Raw genomic sequence first — 21,739 nt, 5'->3', positions numbered from 1 at the left:
TATAATATACGTATTTATAACGATATACAGTGAGTCATAGGATTATTCGTAACGTTACTGTAAATTGGAAATAACATAGATATTTGCTTTGTATACAATATTTTCAAATATTTCCACAAAGAAACATATTTTACGATTATTTATTAAACTAGTAAATTGATATAAATTTTCTTGCTTAACGTTATTTTATTGTAGATGAATTATAATTTTATATAAATAATAAGGAAATTCATTTCATAAAAGGACGTCCACTCAATATGCCCAAGCCTTATAAAATGCAAAGATGATCCAGTTGAGTATTATGTAAAAAAAATAATAATTATATTTTTTTTATATGTTGTTTACTGATCATTCTTGTAAAATTATATTTCTCTAACAGTGTGAATAAAATATTTCTCTAAAATAAAATTGATATCAATTTAAAAGTTTCATAGAAAAGTTTAAGTATGTAATTCTGCCTTCTTTCATATATTTTAATAGATAAGTATAATTATTTTATTGTTTAGCTGGTTATTTAATTAATTAATAGATTTCATACGTGTTAACAGTAATATATATGTGATTTATATATAATATGTATCTAATCTTATATTATATCTTTTTATTGCTGTTAATCCTCGTTTTTTTTTTTTCAAATCCATTTTTCCACGAATATTTGTAAACTCTCGTTCGCCTCTTGAGCGAACGAGAAAATGAGTTATAAAATTAAAAACGAAATTAATCTCTCCAACATGAAACGAAGTAAGTATCTATCTAAAAACATAAAATAGAAGTATTTTTCAACAATTTTCACAAGACGTCCAGTTTTTTTCTTGCTAAATACTACTTGTCGCGTTTTAAAATAATGAAGTAATGAAAGTACTCGATGTAACTTTTAGCACGTTATACCTTTGTTTTGAAAGGAAAGGTTTATAAGCTGGAAAAAAAATATCCTTAGGAATTATTAGGTCACTTCTCCCGAGAAATTTATGTCGAGTTAATGTTACATGATCTTCCAAAATTACTAAATAATAATATTAATACAATCCTTATTGACCATTTTACTAAAAATTTGAATTCAATAAATAATTGAGAAAGTTTTCGAGAAAAATGTGTTTGAAAATTTTTAATTAAAATACGTACATTCTGTCAGCACTTGATTTATGTACATATGTTGGTCACGAAGTAAATCACACTCAATTAATCTCTACAAAATTTGGAAATCGTTGCTTATAATACTCAACCGTCGCTGTTGCGTCCTTGTCCACAGCACGACTGATAAAAACAGACTGAACGAAGAATAAATAAATTCTACGGCTGAAAACCAAATGTAAACATCACAGAGGACAATGAATATGAAATTATAAAAATATAGAAAATATTTTCTAACTTATATAAGTAATTAAAGACATTATCCAGTATACGCATGCTCAAAAGAATATTTAAATACAATTTCTCACTAATAAAACAAAGCCTCGAACGAAAAATGTTACTCCCTTTTATCGACCCACTTTTACACGTAGAGTCTATTATCTAAAATCAAAAATATAAAAATGTCGAAACATTCGGAATAAAAAAACACTATATGTATTCTTGGTCAGAATAGTCGACCTTGTCCTTGTAACTATCATACTTAAAACCGAGAGCAGTAAAAAAAAAAGAGAAAAAAGGATGACAAAAAGTGTTTTAATTCTTGAAAATAAGACGTTCTAAGCTTGTCTTCTTTCTCTCGATCCTTCTTCAACTAAATCAGCTTCTTCCTTATAGTAGGTATGTGTGTCCTTCTAAAATAGTTTCATCTCAAAGAAGTTTCTCATTTTAGAGTTTGAAAGAATGGGGAAAGTTGTTGAAGAAAGAGGACAAGAGCGTGAGACAAAAAAGTTTAAAGAGGACAACGAATCAAGGGAAAAGGAAGAGGATGTGGAAAAAGGAGAAGAAGAAAAAGAAGTGGCGGGGTAAGGAGCAGGGGGGTTAAAAGAGTAGGAGGAAGGAGCTTCTTGTGGCTTAGATTTTCTTCTTGAAAGAGGATAGTCAGACGTCTTATTTAAAGACGGCCTTGCTATCGTGATCCTTTCTTTGATCTAACCAAACTAAACGAAGACACCATTTTCTTATTTTCTTTTTTTCTCTCTCTCTCTCTCTTGTTCGTCTCTCTTTTCTTTCTTATACAATCGATCTATTTCCGTAGGAAAGTTGAACGTATTGAAAAAGATTCCTTCTCGAAGGTACTCGATTCGCGATACGTTTTCTCAGCTTGGGCAAGATCTCTCAAGTATCCTGTATATTTAACCTTTCCCCTAACACATGTCTATAGTAAACCATCTTGATATTTTACTATCGACTATGCCAATAATCGAAAAATCGTATGTTAACGATCTTTTCTTTATTTTTATTCTTCGTGGTGGCACACATCTCTACGAATTTGCACGAGAATTGTTCGTGATATAAAAGAATATTCACCATTTTCTACGGTTGGCAAGAAAAAGACGAACTTTTCTTTATCTCCCTGTCTCTACTTTTCTTTTCATTCTCTCTTCCTTCTTTCACTTTAGATGGTGCTTTTCTCATAAAGTCGCGAGTAGGCGCGTAATCGCGGGTATATTAAAGCGCGAAAAGATCAGGGAGGAAGATTTCACGATATAAGGACAGTTTGGTATGCGAAGGTAAAAGAAAAGGGTGTGCGGGGTTAGAGCGAAAGAAATCAACAGAGAAAAAGACAAAAATACGAAAGAGAGAGAGAGAGAGAGAGAAAGAGAAAAAAGAAAGATAGAGGGAGAGAGAGAGAGAAGGAATATGTGTGTTCAGAGGGAAACGAGAGTAGAGGATACTGGAGATAAAGGTGGAGGATATATGTGCGAATAAATTTTCGAGAAGAAAGAGATAGGGGGGCAAGATGCGTCCCACGTCGTACCTTCCAGTCGGTCAAACGTAAATTCACGAGGACTAATAGTCCCGCCACTTTCGCGAACATTCTCTATAAAAGCATATATATGTATATTATATATACATATATATATATGGTGTAATACATAGGTACTATAGTAAGTAGATAGGTAGGTAGATCTCTACCAATATACAAGTGTTCGTAATACAGTTATACCCGTAGACGGAATAAGGAGAAAGATCGCTCATGCGATTTCTACGGAATTTTTATAATCAAGAAAACGCCGTGGAGAGTAAGATAAAGGGCGGAAATTTTTAGTATTCTTGGCAGGAAACACTCGAAACGCGGCTCGAGTTCCGAAAAGTCTCGGTTTGGAAAAATTTTTCTTTCTTTATAAAATAACAAATAAAAATCCTTGAAAGAAATATTATATCCCTCCAAAAGAATAAAACAAATAAAGAGAAAGAAAGAAAGTAGAAATAAACGTTCTAATTCAAAGATTTATTAATAAAAAAAAATATGTTTAGGTTAGGCAAGCTTTTAAAATCAAGTGTTCCATATTTGATAAAATTTTCAAATATTATTGTATTTTTGATTATTTCTGATCTAATTTGGTCGAAAACAAATAAGATGGTGGTGCGTGGTCGACCAGGAATAGAAGGAAATAATGTTTTCGCGGTAAAATTCTATAAACACGTTCCATAAACACTACTATCCTGGGCTTTTAACGAGGAATCCTATCCTCTGATCGTCCGAGCGTCGGGAACGTTACTACCATCGTAGAACAGCATAACACGAAACGCTTTACTATACGTACTCTACATATGCGGCCGATTAAAAGCGATACGTTAGCTCGCGTGAACTCGGCCGCAAGAGTGCTTTAATGACTGTACCTGGGTAAGCCTATATTGACATTTCCCTGTGCATACGAAGAACGATGCTGGGAGAAAGCCAAAGGGAAGTCTACGGCAGACTTGATACTCCTACGTAATCCTCTCAGCATTCTATTTATTTATATGCGAGTGAGTACACGTGTTCTGTTGAGAAATACGAAAGGTCGACAGTGATATTATATTATCGTTTTATCATATATTCAACATAACCACTACTTACAAAGTACGTCGTTCGCAAACTCGAAAGAAGGATATAATATGTGTAAGAGAAATGAAGTTATTAAATAATAACGTTGGAAAGGAAAACGAAGAAGAATATTTTATGAAATAAAATACGAAAGAAGTACTCGGTGGATTCATTAAACTTTGTATACTTTTTACTAAAATATCGCTTGCTTTGACATTATTATCAAATGATATCTACGTTATTTTAATTAGAAAATGTAACTGGACGTGTAACTTACTTTTACTTTGTCATCAAAATACCTACGCTAGATGTTTTAACATTTTTTTCATTAAAACAATATTATTCTTTCTTATTTATCAATATAATTTTTGTAAAACAATATTTGTCACTTATTGTTTTTGTTATTTAAATGAACATAAAAGTAGTAAACTTGCTTTTTTGGCAAGAATATAATTTATCTGATTTTGATTAGGACTCACCAGTCACGAGTAGCTTTAGCGACGAACATCATTTGATTGTAAGTATGCGTCGCTGAAGAATAATGATGATGATGATCCTCGATTGGCACTATTGCATGACAAGCTAATCGAGTCTCGTTTCGATCCAGAATCGTCAAGTTATGTGTCGAGGCTAATAAACGGGAAGCTATTCGATCCAAGGCCACCCATGATTTTGGTGCTACAACCCATGGTGGATACGCGCAACGTTCCGTCATGTATTCTGAAATATAAAAAAGAACATTGAAAGGCATTAATTGAATAATATATATAAAAAATCAAAAAATGAAAATATCCCATATATTTTCGTTCAATCAATTTAATTCATTCGGTTACTTTAGTTAAATAAAAATGAAACATTTCAAACAATATCCTTACTTCTTTCTCATTAAAATTTCAATTATAAAAACATGTGACATCAATTATATTATACATACATAAGTACATACCTATTAAAATATAATATTTCAAACACCTTTTTTGTGGACTTTTTTCAATGAAAATTTTAACGATCGAAATGTGTAACAAAAATTGGATTATTCTATACACATTAGTAGTAGTTAATATATACCCACTTATATACATAATATGTACATAGGTAGATTAAAAAATGAAAAAAGGGAAAAGAGGAAGAGGAAAACGAGGATTCAATATAAAGTTGTTGAAGCATCCATCGAATACTTCTTTCATCTTCTTGCGAGCCCTTTTGCTTATGATATCTCGATGGCTTAGAAGACACGACAGTATTTGTGTAGTCACGACGAAGCTCTGTTTATTTGCGCGTCCGAACGGAATTGCGCTAGCAAGGACGTTAGTGTGAGTAATACGCTCTTCATCCGACTCGGGGACTGGGGATACGAAAGGAGCTTCGAGTTGCCGGAGATCCCGGGGCTAATCTGCCTTCTGGAAAGTTTAAATGGAAACGCCGAGAACCGGGGGCTCAATGTGAGTGAAAGAGAGTTAAAGAGAGAGAGAAAGAGAGAAAGAGAGAGAGAGAGACTGAGAGACTGAAAGAGAGACAGAGAGAAAGAGAGAGGAAAGAGGGATGAGGAGGATAACGAAACATCCGGGGTGCCGTTGCGAGCCGATGAAAAATTTTTAAGCTTCTTATCGCTCCAGTCGAATTTATTGCGGCCCATGTACGGCAACGATTTCGAAATATTAATTCCGTGCCACGTGCAGTACGACTCGCGAAACTGGTGGTAAAGGTAACTCGTGAGAGAAAAATAGAGAAGTGAATCGTACATTTCACGATTGAATGCCATGATTTTTCTGTGCGGAAAGTTGAGAAAGAAAGAAAGATAAAACAAAAAAATGAGTAATCCAGTACGAAAATTACTCCAATGCGTGTTTCTACGGTATTTGCAAAAGAATCAGTATAGATAATCTTTCTTTACTATCCTATTCGTCGATGTCGCAAAATCAAATAAAACACCGGGGATTAGCAAAGATAGGTTTAACAATTTTTTGACTATTTATCGGAGGATCGTGTGTGGTGTCCTCGTTGTTTTACTTGTTCAATGACACGTAAAGAAAAACATATCGTTCGAACGTGTTTCTTCTTAAGGTAATTTGATCTTTGGTGAAATCGTGAACCGAAAGATTGGACTGGTATCGTATTATGTGATACACGTATGTAGTACGTGTCTACCTATATCGAAGAATATTCCAAGTAGCTGGTGTCGATCACTCCTCGGCCTCGATAGTACACCGCTTTCCGCAGGCAGCTTCATAGTTTACGTGCTCCGTTTTGCTATACTTCTCCATACTCCTTCTCTAGATCGTAAGTCAGTCTATGTATTTGCATCCTACAGAAACTTGAATCTTCTTCGATATCGGTGAAACCGAGCAGAACTTCAATCTCACTACGACGATAGAGAGAAAGAAAGAGAGATTCGATCGAGATTTTGAATTAATCCGTAAGCAAATTCATCTCATGTCCGCGTAGAATCAAGAACGAACAAGAATATTTGTTCGTTTTTATAGTAGTATGCGTATACAACGTGTGCCAAAATGAAATAGATGGTACTAAACACCTGAGGACATATATAACCGTTGAAATTGTTTTGTAAAAGGGTTACAATAATTATGATTCGAAAATGCATAGTTTCATTTATAAAAATGACGGTGACTTTCGAATCTCTTTCGTGCCTCCCCACCCGAGAAAATTTTTTCTTTATTTATAACATAACTCCTTCCGTGGTAACAAACAACTTTTATATGAAACATATTTTTCTATCATTTAAATTTTTGTAGAGTGAAAGGGCTTAGTTGATTCACCATATACATAAAGCAGTGTGTAAATATGGTATATTTCGATAATTAATATTTATCTAAATATTTATAAGTATCTAACTATATATAAAAGTGAAGTTATATTATCTTTGAAAATGATTTCGATTACACGGATGCGCGGCCACAAAGTTTTGCCGTCCATTTACCTCACATTCGTTTCCAAGTTTCGAAGCGTTCAGTCTGTCTGTCTGTTGGTTGGTCGGTCGGTCGGTTGGTTGGTTGGTTGGTTAGTTGGTTGGTTGGTTGATCGGTCGACCGTCCAGCCAGCCAGCCGGTCGGTCTGATAGATTTGTTTTTCACTAAATTAATTCAATTTTATATTACATCGTTGGAAAACGGTATTACGAGAAGAGCACGGACATTCGCGAATGTGTGTTTTATTTAAATGATTTTGCAGATGATTTTACAATTTGATTACTTCTCTCACACACGCACTCTATCTATCTTCGTGCTCTGCAATCATTTCCCTCCATTACTATCTCACCATCCGAATATGCTGTTATTTTGTAATCTACAATGTTTCCGCATGTTTAAAAAATTCATTTCTCCAGTTTCCAATTTAACAACAGATGCCAATCAATGTGAAATATTTTCTCATGAAGAGAATAAAGTACAACGTCGAACCGCTTTTAAGTCAATCCCGGCTATTTGCTTGAATTTCGACGAAGTTTTCCTTAGGCGTACTTCACTTCATCCATCATAGTCTTCGAGAGTTACAAAGCAATCTTCGAGCATAAGACGCGCACAGATTGCTTGACGTTACCTGCGACCTGTTTTATTTCGCGAGACCGATGACCTCGTCGAATCGATCTTAAATTATTAACTTAGGTAATCGCGTTAAACGTATACATTTTACATTTATTCTTAATAAAAAAGAAAAATAGTAGAAATCATACAACGAAATTTATTTGAGTGGTGGAAAACGACGGAATAATAAGACTTTTCATCTCGCGAATATTAAACTTGAATAAAAGATAAACTGAAAAATATACAAGAAATGTGTTAAGAAGGTAAAAAGCTTCATAGTCCTATATAATTTAAATCCTTGTAAAAGCTTTAAAAAATGGTAAAAGCAAGTGTAATATTTTCGACGGCATCATGCAAATAAAAATGTTCATGTTCGTTTATAATTGAATTAGTGATGTTTCTATTTCGAATATTAAATCATTTCTATTGGAACATGTATAATGATATCAAAAGTAATAAACATTAAACATCACAATTTCGCAATATAAGCGAGCGTATAAATTTATACAATATGATGTTAATAACATTTGCTTCAATATTTGACGATGAAATGGTCGAATAAGAAGATTCCTTTTAAAAGGAACATTAAAGAAGAAATAAAATGATTGAAATTGAACTTACTCTGTTTCATTTTAAAGGTCTTTGTAGCCTCCGTGATGCTAAGAAGGCCGGTACAAGTAGCGTCTCCGCTTTGAGCCATGTTCCACGTGTTGTTAGAGCCTCTACTATATATAAAACACCTGTAGCTCTCCTCGTTGTTCGTCTTACGATCACCGTATAACCGCGCTACCATGTAGTTTGTACTACCCTCTCTCCAGGTTGCCAAACATTCCAATTGGACTTCTATATGAAAAAAGGTTGCAATGAGATATATATTTTTCCGAATATTTATAATAATATAAAATAAAATAGTTCGATGTGACAATAATAATAATAATGATAATAATAATAATATTGAAAATCCATTAATAACGTCAACGTATGACACAATTTGTCCGTACAAATGAGGCAAGGAAGAAATGATTAATAATTAAGAAGCAAGTAATGAAAAGGTTAGCACACTATTGACATTTCGATCAATTCTATTTCAATATACATACACGAAACTTTCTTATTTGTTATTCGTACCGGTTAATTACGACAATGGGCTAAATCAAACAATTACGAAATTTAATTGTACAAATATGAATTATGATTTAACTCATATATAAAAAAATAAATTCTATAATAAATTATAATTTTATTACTAAAGTCTACTGTCATTATTATTCGCAATTAAAAATATTTTCTCGAACACGAAAATCGTGTTACGTACTCTCGGAACTTTGATAATCTTGTCATATTAGAGAGATTATTATCGCATACTCATCTAACGCGAGTTATTATTGTATTATGTACCTTCGTACGTGGAACTTTCACGAACCTCTATGTAAACTATGATAATAGAGGTTACATTTGCTTGAAGAACAAGTGTTAGATAGATAGAAAGATAGATAGGGAGAGAGATAGTGAGAGAGAGAGAGAGAGAGAGAAAAGGAACATTTTCAGTTTCTTTCTCTCTATCCGCAGTCGAAGTACAAGCCACCATCGTCCATCGACGATGATTATCCCGAAAATTCGTATCGATGGAGGCAGACACCAACAAATGATAACTGACAAGGCCATTAATCATTTATCACCGCCGTCGATAGGTTTATCGATTATGTTACAAGGCTCGTATCTCGCGCAGGAACTTATGTTAAACAAGCAAATTACTGGGCTAACTTTTCCGAAGGACTTTCTTTCTCTCTCTCTCTCTCTCTCTCTTTTCGTTCTTCTTCTTCTACCACTACACTTTTCTCTTCTTCTCTTCTATTTTTTTTTCTTTTCCTTTTTTTATATATTTATTCTTTCCATTTTCTTTGTTTCCTAGTTTTTTGTTTTCTTTCTTCTTTTCTCATTACGGAAGTGACTTTTCTGCGAGCTTTACCATCCGCTACGATAAAAAGGAAAAAGCTAACGGTACCGACTCGAAATAATACGGCGAAATAACTGCACGAGACACAAGAATACGTTAAATACTTTTCCGCTTGCGGCCGACGCGAAAAGTTTTCTATAAAAGGGCCACGTGTTTGAACTTCTATCCCTTTCTCTCTCTCTCTCTTCCATGCTCTTTCTCATTCACTCACGCACATTCTTCATTATTGAAATTTTAAAAGTCTGCGAAAGAGTACGAGAGACTGACGGATATTTTATTGCGGTTCCTAACGACATAATATTATATTACATAGAAAAAGAATGGAAAGAAAAGAAAAGAAGAAAGAGTGAAAAAGAAAAAGAGAGAGAGAGAGAAAGAGAGAGAAAGTATAATACTTTCTCATATGAAATTGAATAATTACTGTTGATCGACAAATAAAAAAAAAAAGAAAGGAAAAAAGAAAGGAAGAAACTGACCTAAGCTTTCGGTGGAACGGACATTGGGGCAAGCCTGATAACGCAAAAGCAAACGGGACTCTTGCGTGCATACTTCGGCACGAGAGAGCGGCCATTCGCATTCGCCGTCGCCTTGACTGTAAGTGAACTCCAGGGGTCCCTTTATAGGGCAGGGTAAGGGTGCTGCTCCCGTTCGAAAGAGGGAGATCAAGTTGCCGTCGGTGGTGAGTTTATCGCAAATAGTCTCCAGACTTGGCTCCGACGATTCGATCGTGCAAAAAGCTGAAAATGTAATTTGTCATTTTAAAAAGAAAGAGAAAGAGAGATAGAGGAAGAGAGATAAAGATATATATAAAGAGAGAGAGAGAGAGAGAGAGAGAAAAAGAGAGAATGATGAGGAAACTTGACACGTTTTCGAGTTAACACTTACTTTCTTTGTACTGCAACACATTAGGATGCTTCTCGTTCATAACTATACACCTATAGCAACCCTCTTTCCTGTAACAACAAAATTCAAAGTTAAGATTAAATGATAATACATTGAACACGAAAGCCAAGCATTCTCCATCTTTCTCTCTAATATTCTTTTTTCCTTATCGAAAAATAAGACGATAAGAGTGAATCTTTAAAAGATAAAGAACATAATCGAATATAAATACGTCAATTTGGATGATTAACAATAAGTGTTTTTGAGTGATGTAGAAAAAAGCTCATAGGAAGTGAACTGCCTGAAGGTCTTTAAAAGCCTAAACGTGTTTATCTCGTTTCTGTACTTCCTTCAAGGATTGAAAACTTTCAGTGCGGTGAAGTCCGCCATCATCAGTATTACTACAGCTAAAGGTAGTAGCAATAGCCCGGATGTATATCGGACTGACGGACAAGACAAAGGTAAACTTTGACTTTAGCTACGTTCGAAGAGAGAGAGAGAGAGAAGGAAAGGAAGGGAATAAGAAAGAGAAAGAGAGAAAAAGAGAGAAGGTGACTCGCAAAGTGGTACAGAGAATACTAGGGAGAAAGAAGATAGAATGGTTTGCGTTTGAGTAAGAAGGGAAAGGGTTTTAGGAAAAGGGAGTCTACTCCTGGGAGAAACAGAAGGTAGAGAAAGTAGAAGAGAAATCGTAGACCGGAGGCTAAGTAAGCTAGGTGCCAACTAGTAAGGACAAGACAAGTTTGAAAACTTTTAAGTAGCTACGCGATACTACTTGGACTTATAGTCTTTCTCTCTCTCTCTCTCTCTCGTTCTTTATTGCGTCTGGTAGTTTGTCTTTTCGGCGTGTACAAATGCTACCGTACCATACTCACGTTTGTAGAATGCGATCTAGTGTGGGTGCAAACATGCGAAGAATGGTTAAGAGAAAGAGCAAGAGAACGGGAATGATGTAACGTGCGATAAGGACATAAGAAGCACGTGAGATCGTTTGAGCTTCTCATTCCTAACCTTCTCAGTCGATTCTCTAGGTACACCGTGTAAATTAGCTTTGAGAATATTGCAAACTTTGTGTCGCGAAAGTGTCACGATACAGAGATTCTCAGAGTCTCGAGATACATTGTGAATTAATCTTAAGTGAGAAAGAGAGAGTGAAAATAAGAGAGAGAGGAGAAAGAGAGTACCTTTATGATATCTTATTACGATACGAGAAATATTATAACTTAACTGACAATAAGAAATATATGAGACATTTTCTTTTCAATATTATAAGTCTATTTGTAGCTTGAACAAAATCTTGTTTTGCTTTAAATGAGAACGAATAAATGTTCATAGTTGAAAAATATTGTATGAAATAATTAACATTTATGAATATTTTTCAATCAATTCGAATGCAAATTTTTAAATATCTCGAAATAATAATAAATAAAGGAAAATAAATAAAACAATTATTTTCGAAAAGATGGCACAAATGATCCTTATATTTATCGTGACTTATCACGAAATAAAAAAAGGAAGTAAGAAATAAAGGAAAAAAGAGAATGAAATAGGTTTAACATCAAAAAATGACCAATCAACGTTAATCTCTGGAAGAAAAAGAGAGAAATTTCGAGGGGTCATCGACAGCTTTCAAGAAAATAGAAAAAACGAGAAATTCATTTCTTTTCTCTTCTCTTCTCGTTGCTTCTGCGCTCTAGGCAATTAAATCTAATTGACTCGAAGAAATTAATTATTCCATTTCGTCCTTCGCGAGAACCAGATTATCGACAATCTTGAGAAAATTCCCGATAATTGCTGCCAATGAAACGCGAATTCGGTGAAATTATAACAGCTAAGAAAAATTAGGGTAGATCTTATGTTTTTTGTGTTTTCTTTTCTTTGAATGATCTCTATACAGAAAATAGTCTTTTTTTATTTTTAATTTCTAGATAACTAGAAAATAAACTTTCTTGTTAATTGGAAAATTTTTGATTGGGAAGACACGATGTACGACTATAAGTAGCATTGACTTTTCACTTTTATGATATTTATCAAATATCCTCAAAACAGATAAAAGACCGTATTTCAGCCGAAAAATGATATATGTAATTATTTTTTAACTCATCGTTCTTTTTTTGTTTTTAATATCGCCAAAAATATTCACGTCTTGTTTTTATAGTAATTAACCCTTTCCGGTCTAGAAACACAAATAATTTTATTTCTTTTCTTCAGAAATGTTCAACGGAAACAATTGCCTTGTTAAAACTGTTCATACAATCAAATATAATGTTCTATTGATTTCTCTTGAAATTGAATTTCTAATTTTACAAAACCAACAAATTGAGTTAGTTTCGATTTCAATATTAACTTGATTAAGTTTCTCATACAAAAAACAATATTGGATCGTTTTCAATCGGTTCATCCTTCTATTTTTTTCCCTATTAACCCACCAAACGAGTTGTTAGGTCGACCGTAATAATGACTTCAATATTCGTAACTAAAAATCGTTCTAGCAAATGAGAAACTAGATTCATCTTTAAGCTATTATACACATGTGTTTAAAAATACTACGATGTATTTATCGATATTTAGGTTTTCTTAAATCTGCATCAGTGGTTATTTGATTTCACATTATTTATTCTTCTCTGTTTGTATGATACTAATTTCTGGAAAACGTATCACGTTTCTGTTTAGATCGATGCAAATATTTTTTAATATCAATTTGCCGATGCTAAACAATAGTACATAATAACTTCTATGTATAAAACTTAGAAATTAATAAATGCATCATAATATATATATATATATGCATCAATATATATTTAACGAAACCCGCAACAGTTTCAGTTTTCCTCAAAATTATCGATTTTTTTAAGTATTTCTGACACTATGTGCAAGTAACTTTTGATACTGAACTATTATACAAACGTTACAACATACATTATGAAATTTAACAATCAATAGATGCATCATGAAGTGTTTCAACGTGAATGGAAATTTAGATGACGAATTGTATCAGGATTTTTCTAAAAGATAATAACAACGAAATAAAAGAAAAAGATAAATGAAAAATACATAAGAAAAAAACAACAGAAAGATATAGATACATAAATAGATAGATAAATACGGATAAAAGGATTCAAAAAAAAGAGAGATAAAGAGAGAGATAAAAGTGAAATGAATGAAAAAGTGAAAGGTTCTAATGGCGTTAAAATGGCGGCTGTTACGTCCAGTTACGGTAGGGTCGAATTGAAAATTGTGGGAGAGGTTGGTAGGTAGGAAATCTGTGTCGGAGTACTCGTTATTGAGGACTTTCCAACGTTCGTTTTAAAGCACTCTCCCAGAAAACTCCGTTCTCCGCTTACACACAAAAAAGAAAGAGAGAAAGAGAACTAACACGTGCTAAGGTAAAAACGTTGTTAGCCACACTCGCGTTTTCACGCGTACAACCCCGACTCAGCATTGTCAGGAAAAGTTGGATGGTGCGTAGGAAAGTACGTTTAACCCGTACTTTCTGCTTATAAGGAGCTTCGAAAACCACGAGCAAGCATTTTCTTTCTCTCTCTCTTTCTCTCTATTTCTCTATTGTTTTGTTTTTTCTTTCTTTTTCTTTCATTCATTTTAACGCAAACTTAAGAACAACCTCGCGTTGTTCTTTCCACCGCTGTGTATGTGTATATGCGTGTGCGTGCATTTTTATTTTTTATTTTTCTCCTATTTTCATCTCTTTCTTTCTTTCTTTCTTTCTTTCTTGAATTCTCTCTCTCTCTCTCTCCATTTTATTACTCTCCATTTTTCTCTTGAATTTTTACATCGAGCATCCATTTTTATCTTTTGAACGAATGTATATGTAAATACATAATCTCTCTCTCTCTCTCTCTGTTTTCTTTCGAGGACACTCGAGAAAGCACCGTCGATTAAGAACCCCACCTCACCTGCCCAGCGTGCGATATTATGCTATCGACATTGAGAAACGCGATTTCGCGTTAATTATTTCAGCTAACAGAATTTTCTTTACACGTGCAATATGAACAATAGAAGAATAAAAGACTACTGTCGTATTATATCACTGCCTTTTCAAATTCATTCGACTCGAGTGAAAAGAAATCGACTAAAGGAGAAACGGATAAACGCTTATCCATCTAAGTACTGTATAACTATGTGAGGATGGTGTATATATGTGTGTGTGTGTGTGTGTGTGTGTGTGTGTGTGCATGCGGTATGGTAGTTAAAGCGAGGGTTTATAGAAGGGAGACGTCGCGACGGAAAAGAACGTAATCTCGTTGACCTAATTTTTCTCGTTACCGTTGCAAAGTGCCGAGCCGTTTTCCAGGACTATCGAGCATGGTCTCGAGTTAAAATAAGTGAGAAAGACGGAGAAAGAAAGAACAAAGGAGAGAGAGAAGAAGAAGAAATGGAGAGTGGTCTTTCACTCGCCGCCATCATATTCCAACCACAACTGTTTCGTAATAAATTGGACCAATTCCCTGTAGAAAACGATGCCGATAAATACGTAAATCGTGAATGGAAATATAAATGTGCAATCATGAATCAAAGGTTTGCATAAATTGGCTTCTATTGGGTCGATTCAATGGGGAAACATGGACTGTCTTCGATCGATTAATTACAACCCAATCGGATCCTTCTTACGAATAAAATATTTTGTTTGTTTAATTGGGGAGAAACGTTTCTCTCATAATTTTTATAATACATACTTTCGACTATCTACTTTGATTTGAAAACGTTAATGTACGATATTACATTAGAATAGTAATGATAATAAAATTTTACTATACAGGTTACATCCTTCGATAATGTTAATTATAGGAAAGATTAATTCATCAGACGGGAGTAATAAATAATTGATGGTACGGAATTGGTATTTAATTATTTGGATGAATTTACGCACGCCGTGTTTTAAATCTATAAATTATTTATTGTGTTATATATTCTATCGTTAGAATAATTGTTAAACTTTGCGGTTTGTTTCGCGATACGAATCTTGAGAGATAAAAAATTTCACAAAAGAAAAAAGAAACCGAAAAAAAGGAAAGAACGAAAATAAATGATTTGACAAAGACGTGAATATTTATTACGTCGAAACAATTCCGTAGCGGGAGGAGGGAGAGGGGGGGAGTTCTGAGCGAATTTGAGAAATTTGTTCGAATAAAAACATGGGTTTATATCGATCGAAAAGACGAAGAGATAGAAGTTCCCTTCTTCTCGATTATAAAACAAACGAGCAAACATCCTTGGATGAGAGACGCGCGTTCTCCTTCTTCGTCATTTGCAATTCAGAGAGTCGTGAAGTTTCTGGGTGTTCTGATCGTAGTACACCACTAACCACAAGTAACTAACACACGAGTGCTGCACACAACTGCATATCCGAAGACGATTTGTTCTCTTCGTCGTCCTCGTCGTCGTCGTCATTGTCATTGTCCTCGTCGTTTCTACAATCACGTTTACGAAACTGTCGTGAAAACGAATGCACGAAGGGGTGGACCATTTCGTATCTACCTCTGTCTTGCATTCCGTAGCCACAAATAGCTTTAAACCATAGTTAAATGCTGCTCAGAGCAACGTTAACCTCGTTCAAAACTCTTTCCCGATCGATTCGTCCCTTTCCAAAAAGGCTTTTCTACAAATTAGAGAAACACTTTTTGGCTTTCACGCTGAACGATTCCGATCCTCGTTATCTAACCGAGTGATTTTTCAAAAGAGTATATTTAATGTATTTAACGGGTCCTCTTAAATCTTTTATTTATATTCTATTTTTAGAATTAGTTTTCTAAGTCATTGTAAATATATAAATCTACAGTTTTTTTTTAATATCTTACTTCCACGTCTAAACGATTTCTCAAATTGTATCTGTTTCAATTTCTAATTATTTCAAATAAGAAAAATATAATTAATAAATGCATTACCTTTAGAGAGGGAATGGAAGTCATCTTTAAGATATATTAGCGCAGAGTATCCAATGAACAAGGGGTAAGTTAAAAGCAAATCTATCGGTGCATCGATGTTACAAAATCATCAGCTGCAAGTTGCGAACATCAGCAAGTTACGTAAAATCTAACAAACAGAATCTAACGAGGGTACAGGAACAAACCAATCTAACAGTGTAATGTAAAAAATTGTAACAAACGTAGTATAACAAAACAAGTGTAGTTAATCAAGCAAACGTAATAATTATAATCTACAAATAAAAAGATTCAATCAATAAACCATGTTATTACCAAAAAGGATGAAAAATCATAGTACCGCATCACCTTATCCTATCCAACATTATTCAACGAACCAGGGTATTATGCGATATCTAAGAAAGTACCGATCAAAGCAACGGTCGTTCAACAACAAGTATCGATTTACGTCAGTTTAGATACTTACAGAAATAGTGAAAAGTATATATATATATATAGAGAGAGAGAGAGAGAACTCGATGGGTTGTCTTATCTCGTTTTATTATCATTACTCAATGATTTCGTCCTATCTATCGATCTTGAGAAAAACTCTTAAGACAAGAGAAATTTGTCAAGATAATCATACTTTCCTTTTCCTCGTACCATTTGTGTTCATGTCAATTTATTTTCTTCATTCTACGACGTGAAACGTCGAGCGAGATATACAACTAACTGTAAAACGGATCTATAATAATAAAAATGATTAAGCAAATCTTACGACTATCTAGTCTTAAATCATTTGTTTTACATCTTACGTTCATTCCATTGGAGAAAAATTATTAAATAAAAAGAAAACCGACCCCATCCCCTTACAAATGATTACGTATAGGATTATAAACATTTCTAAAATAGGATATGGACCTTCTTTATTATTTCTTCTAGATTTCCTATATTATATTTACTTGTGCAATTTGTTAAATGCAATAGTACTTAAATGAAGAAAATAGATACCAAAATGTTAATAATCAAGATTCCCAAGTTGCGGTTGGGAAAACGAAACGGTGGAATTTCGTCAACGAGTGGCACACGATCGTCAACAAATAAACGTAAAAGTATGACGCTTCGTCGATTTGTAAGTTCAATAACGAACGAACGAACGAACGAACGAATGAACGAACGAATGAACGAACGAATGAACGAACGACAGGCAGGCGAGCGTGCAGGTCGATGAGCTTTTGTCGCAACACGACCGCGTAAATAAATCATGACGAGGCGCGGGTAGTCATTTATCTACCGACACGATCTTCGTAACATCGATACCGTGTGCTTTATTGATGTTCGTGATAATAACGTTCTCTCGTGTCGAACAAGGACGAGGGGAGGATATGCTCGCGACGATGAAAAAATAATACTAAAAGATAAAAACAAAAAATATGGAGACTAGGCTGATAAAGGGAGGGAGGGGGTGAGATAGAATTAGGTAAAAAGAAACGACGATAACGTAACATACGAGGTGTTTCAGAAATACTTCAATAAACTTTAGGAATCAATTTTTCTCACAAAAACATGAGCAAAGTTTCTTACAAGCATATATATCCGTAAATGGCTCGTTTGTTAATTATAATCGATAAGTTATTGGAAGTTATGTCATTTATTTTAAATAAATGTGCAAAGATTATAAAAAAAAAAGTTAGCAAACATAAAAAGTCAGTTTAATTAACGAACACCGTTGATAAATAAAGAAAAAACTCAATCGAAGTAATCACTTATGTTGATATTGTAAAATTGTATTATGTTGATTATGTAAAATATTTAATACTTTTGGTATTTCATTTTAATAAAACTCGATATGATTCGGAAATAAAAATGAATTGAAGTAAAGGCAGGCAGGCATGCAGGCAAGCAAGAGAATGTTAATAAAACGAGAGAAAACTTTTTTTACCTTGCTTTCTCGTTTCGCGTAATCCACCGAAATTCTTTCTATAAAATATCAAAACGTTTTCACCGACACTTTTGCGATCTCAGAGATTAAAACAAAAAAAAAGAAGAATAGTAAAAACGTAACGACGATAACTACAAAGCCTCGTTAATCTTCCCACGTAGGTGAGATATGTACATATAACATATATATGTGTACATAGATGCGGTACGACATCGAAATCTAGGTTCACCCGATCTCCATCGATTTCTTTTCGAATGTCAGGGTTGAATGGTCGTGGCAACGGTTAATCGTTGTCCGACGATGCGTTTAAAATCGCTCGAGGGCGTTCTATGGTTCGCGAGAATTGAACCGAAAAAATTTGTCCTCTTTAACGAGTGTTGTCCTATTCTACCAACAAGGACAAGAACCTTCCACTTGTATTGAAATAGAAATAATCGTCCGGAATTGGGACGAATGATTTCGTTGATTTTGTTTTTATCTTCGCATTTTCTTTCTTTTTTCCTTTTTTTATTTTTTCTTCCTATTTTATTTTCGCTATTGTGTTTTCATATATTATTCGGAGAGGGAGGGGAGAAATAATAGATTTTAAATTCGAAAGAACAGGATATCATTAAAGCAATTTGCACTTTACATTGAGAGAACACTTGACATCATCATCATCATCTAAATAATATTCACGTGTCAACAATTCTCTTCGAACCGTTCTTATTTATTTAACTATAGAGCAAGCTCACTTACGTGAAGTCAGGTATTCGTGTTTTAACGAGATATCCTGTTAGAGCCAAGAGTTTTTTTCGATAATCTTCGCTCGATCGACTTTCAGGGTGATGATTAATAAAACCGTTTGTAAGAGAGAACAAGAGGGAAAAGATAGATGATTATTTTCTATTTCCTCTATACCTCAATCTATATAGATAGATATATTAAATACATAAAATAAAAGATAAGAAATAAAAAACGAAAAGCCAGAAAAACGAAATAGAGAGAAAATAAAAATCTCAAATGAAAAACCAATAAAATAAAAAATAAGAAGAAGAGACGATAGAGAGTTGGAAAAAGAATTGGATATTATAAAAGTATTGAAAAAACTCTTTGAGGCTTGAAATATTTGACCTGCTTTTTCGATCGAAATTTAACGATAAGAAAAAAAAAAAATAAAAATGAAAAATAGTAGTAACGGAAAGAACTAGCAACGAGTAACACGATTCCTGTTCGATTGTTCACCCGATCCAAATTGACGATCGAGGAGAGTAATTCTGTTTACAATGTCTAATAGCCCGATAGCGTGTAAAGGTGATCCAACAGTCCCTTCAAATTCTCTCTCTCTCTCTCACTCTCTCATCCTTGTTCGCTCCGTTCGGCGCCCTCTGGAATGGTATCCACCAACAAGGTGCTTCCCTAAACCGTTCCCGGACATGGTTTATTGATTTCTCTAGTGCGTAAATACGCACGCCACTCCGTGCTCTGCACTAATGACGTACGAGAGAGCAAGAGAGCAAGAGCGAGAGAGTAGAGAGAGTATGAGAGAGAGAAAGAGAGAGAGAGAGAGAGAGAGAGACACACACACACACACACATACACAGGCCGCAAAGCAGAAGCGACATTTCCATGCATTATCATCTAATCATATCTACCTACCTACGTAGGTCGTCGTAAACGCATGCGTCAGGCGTTAATTATACATATGTGTATAAATATATAATATATTTATATACGATATTTATCAACGCTTTTTCTTTCACAAAAAAAAAAGATAAGAATCTTGAACATTTCTAATGGCTTTATGATAAATGTCAGGACGAGTAATTATCGCTATACATAAAATGTACGAAATTAAACGATTCATATCTGAATGTCTATCTTGTGGTGGTATTTCTGTATTCGTATTCGTCAATAATATTATTTATGGTAGTCCAAAAAAAAAAAAGGTAAGATCGATTTTCAATAATAATTGAATAATCGTAATGGCATTAATGCCATAGACGTTCCAAATGGTTTTTAAATCTTGTTACACTTATGATACGTTTAAAATAAGAAATAATAAGGATACTGGTTTTAAAATAAGATCACACGCTGGTTAAAATTATTTTTAAAATCTTTGAGATAAAGTTCTCGCTCGCAATTACTAAATCACGAATCTAGTTTAGACAGATATTATTAGATTAGACGAACAAAATATTAAAAAAAATAACGATTTTTTTCAAAGCGAATATTCGATAGGCCATTAAATTAGACATATCCTATCGCGAATTTTTGTATTGTGTTTCAGGAAAGAGACGAGTAACGAGAAAGTCGTAGGTAGGAGGAAAAACACGATGCGTACGAAACGAGAGCGAGAAAAAGAGAAAGAGAGAGTGAATAACGGGAAAAGGGTGAATTTAGTAACGCGATATTTTAGCTGCAGGCATCCGCATAAAGCTAAAAACCTATCGCGTTACAAAAGCACACGAGATGTGTGGTAAAAATCGAAGTAATCCGCATACCGTCGTATATTTCATCCAGACAAAAGAGAAATAATAATAGAAAGAGAAGGAGAGAGAGAACAAGAGAGAAAAGAGAGAGAAGGAGAGAGAGAGAGAGAGAGAGAGAGAGAGCAAAAGAAGAAATAAACGTTATTTTGACGTTTTGAAAACGAAAGTGCACTAGGCAAGAAAATTTATCGACGATTAAGGTAAGCGAAAGCCTTTTTACGGGATACTAATTAAAAAGTTGCCCCTTCGGGGATTAATTTCATCGCGAGTTATATTACGTCCTTACTCCTACCGCGCTACCACAACTTCCGGAGTAACATCGCGGAAATTGCAGTAAAAAAAGAAGAAAATAAAAAAAGGAAGGGCTGGGGGGAAGGGGGAGATAAGGCAAAGGAAGAAGAAGTAGAAGATGAGAAAGAGAGAAGGAAAAAGAGTTTTCGAACGAAAGTTGTCGGTAGTAAACAGGCAAGCGAACGACACCTACTCTGATCTTTTTAAACTCCTTAACTATCTACTACAACATATCTAAATTTTGACATTAACTATAGTACGACGTTGATAGTTAGACGTTGTGAATAATGAAATGATAAGCGAACACGGTGACCAGTTAATATCTACTAAAACTGAACAAAGCTCGACGAAACTCGACAAAGTGTTGAGCTTTGGGACTACGGCTAATGTTCGTTAATGCGAATCCTACGAATAAGTAAGTGAGAGATATTTTGTCCTCGTCGAGAACAAAACACACCAAGTATAGTTCTAACATCAAACCAATTCTAATATGATGCTGATGAAGCAAAAAACACATACGTTGCAAGCAGCTTAAGAAAAACTACGAAACACAATTGAGAAATTAGAAATTCGAGCTTTTTGACGAAACAGAATTCATCATTTCCCTTTTTTTTTTACTTGCATGTTCTTTAATGAATACAGTACGACAAGAACTAATTGTAAGAACTATTTCCTTATCGAGAAATTTTTGATTCGATTATCGTTATAAACGGTATACTTTAGCCCTGTGCGTTATTCGTTTAAAGTATGTCGAAGTAACAGAAAGATAAAGTATAAAATAAAAAAGAAGGAGATAAGAAAAAACAGATTAAAAAAAAAAGGAAAAGAAAAAAAG

At 34.1% G+C, this 21,739-nt stretch overlaps 1 protein-coding gene across 1 annotated transcript in view; it reads right to left on the bottom strand.

The window, feature by feature from the left end:
* Positions 1–21,739, bottom strand: part of LOC122519562 — a 234,192-nt gene that overhangs the window by 25,857 nt on the left and 186,596 nt on the right. Inside the window, exons 5-8 of the mRNA XM_043639091.1 lie at positions 10,325–10,392; positions 9,916–10,176; positions 8,104–8,325; positions 4,423–4,663 (exon numbers count right to left, since the gene is read on the bottom strand). Of these exons, the coding sequence (XP_043495026.1) occupies positions 4,423–4,663; positions 8,104–8,325; positions 9,916–10,176; positions 10,325–10,392 (792 nt within the window). The remainder of the gene's footprint in view (positions 1–4,422; positions 4,664–8,103; positions 8,326–9,915; positions 10,177–10,324; positions 10,393–21,739) is intronic.

Source organism: Polistes fuscatus, unplaced genomic scaffold (assembly GCF_010416935.1).
Source record: "Polistes fuscatus isolate 324 unplaced genomic scaffold, CU_Pfus_HIC Scaffold3, whole genome shotgun sequence".
Taxonomy (NCBI): Eukaryota; Metazoa; Arthropoda; class Insecta; order Hymenoptera; family Vespidae; genus Polistes; species Polistes fuscatus.
Note: the sequence above shows the minus strand (reverse complement) of the source record. Positions and strands in the feature narration are given on the sequence as shown.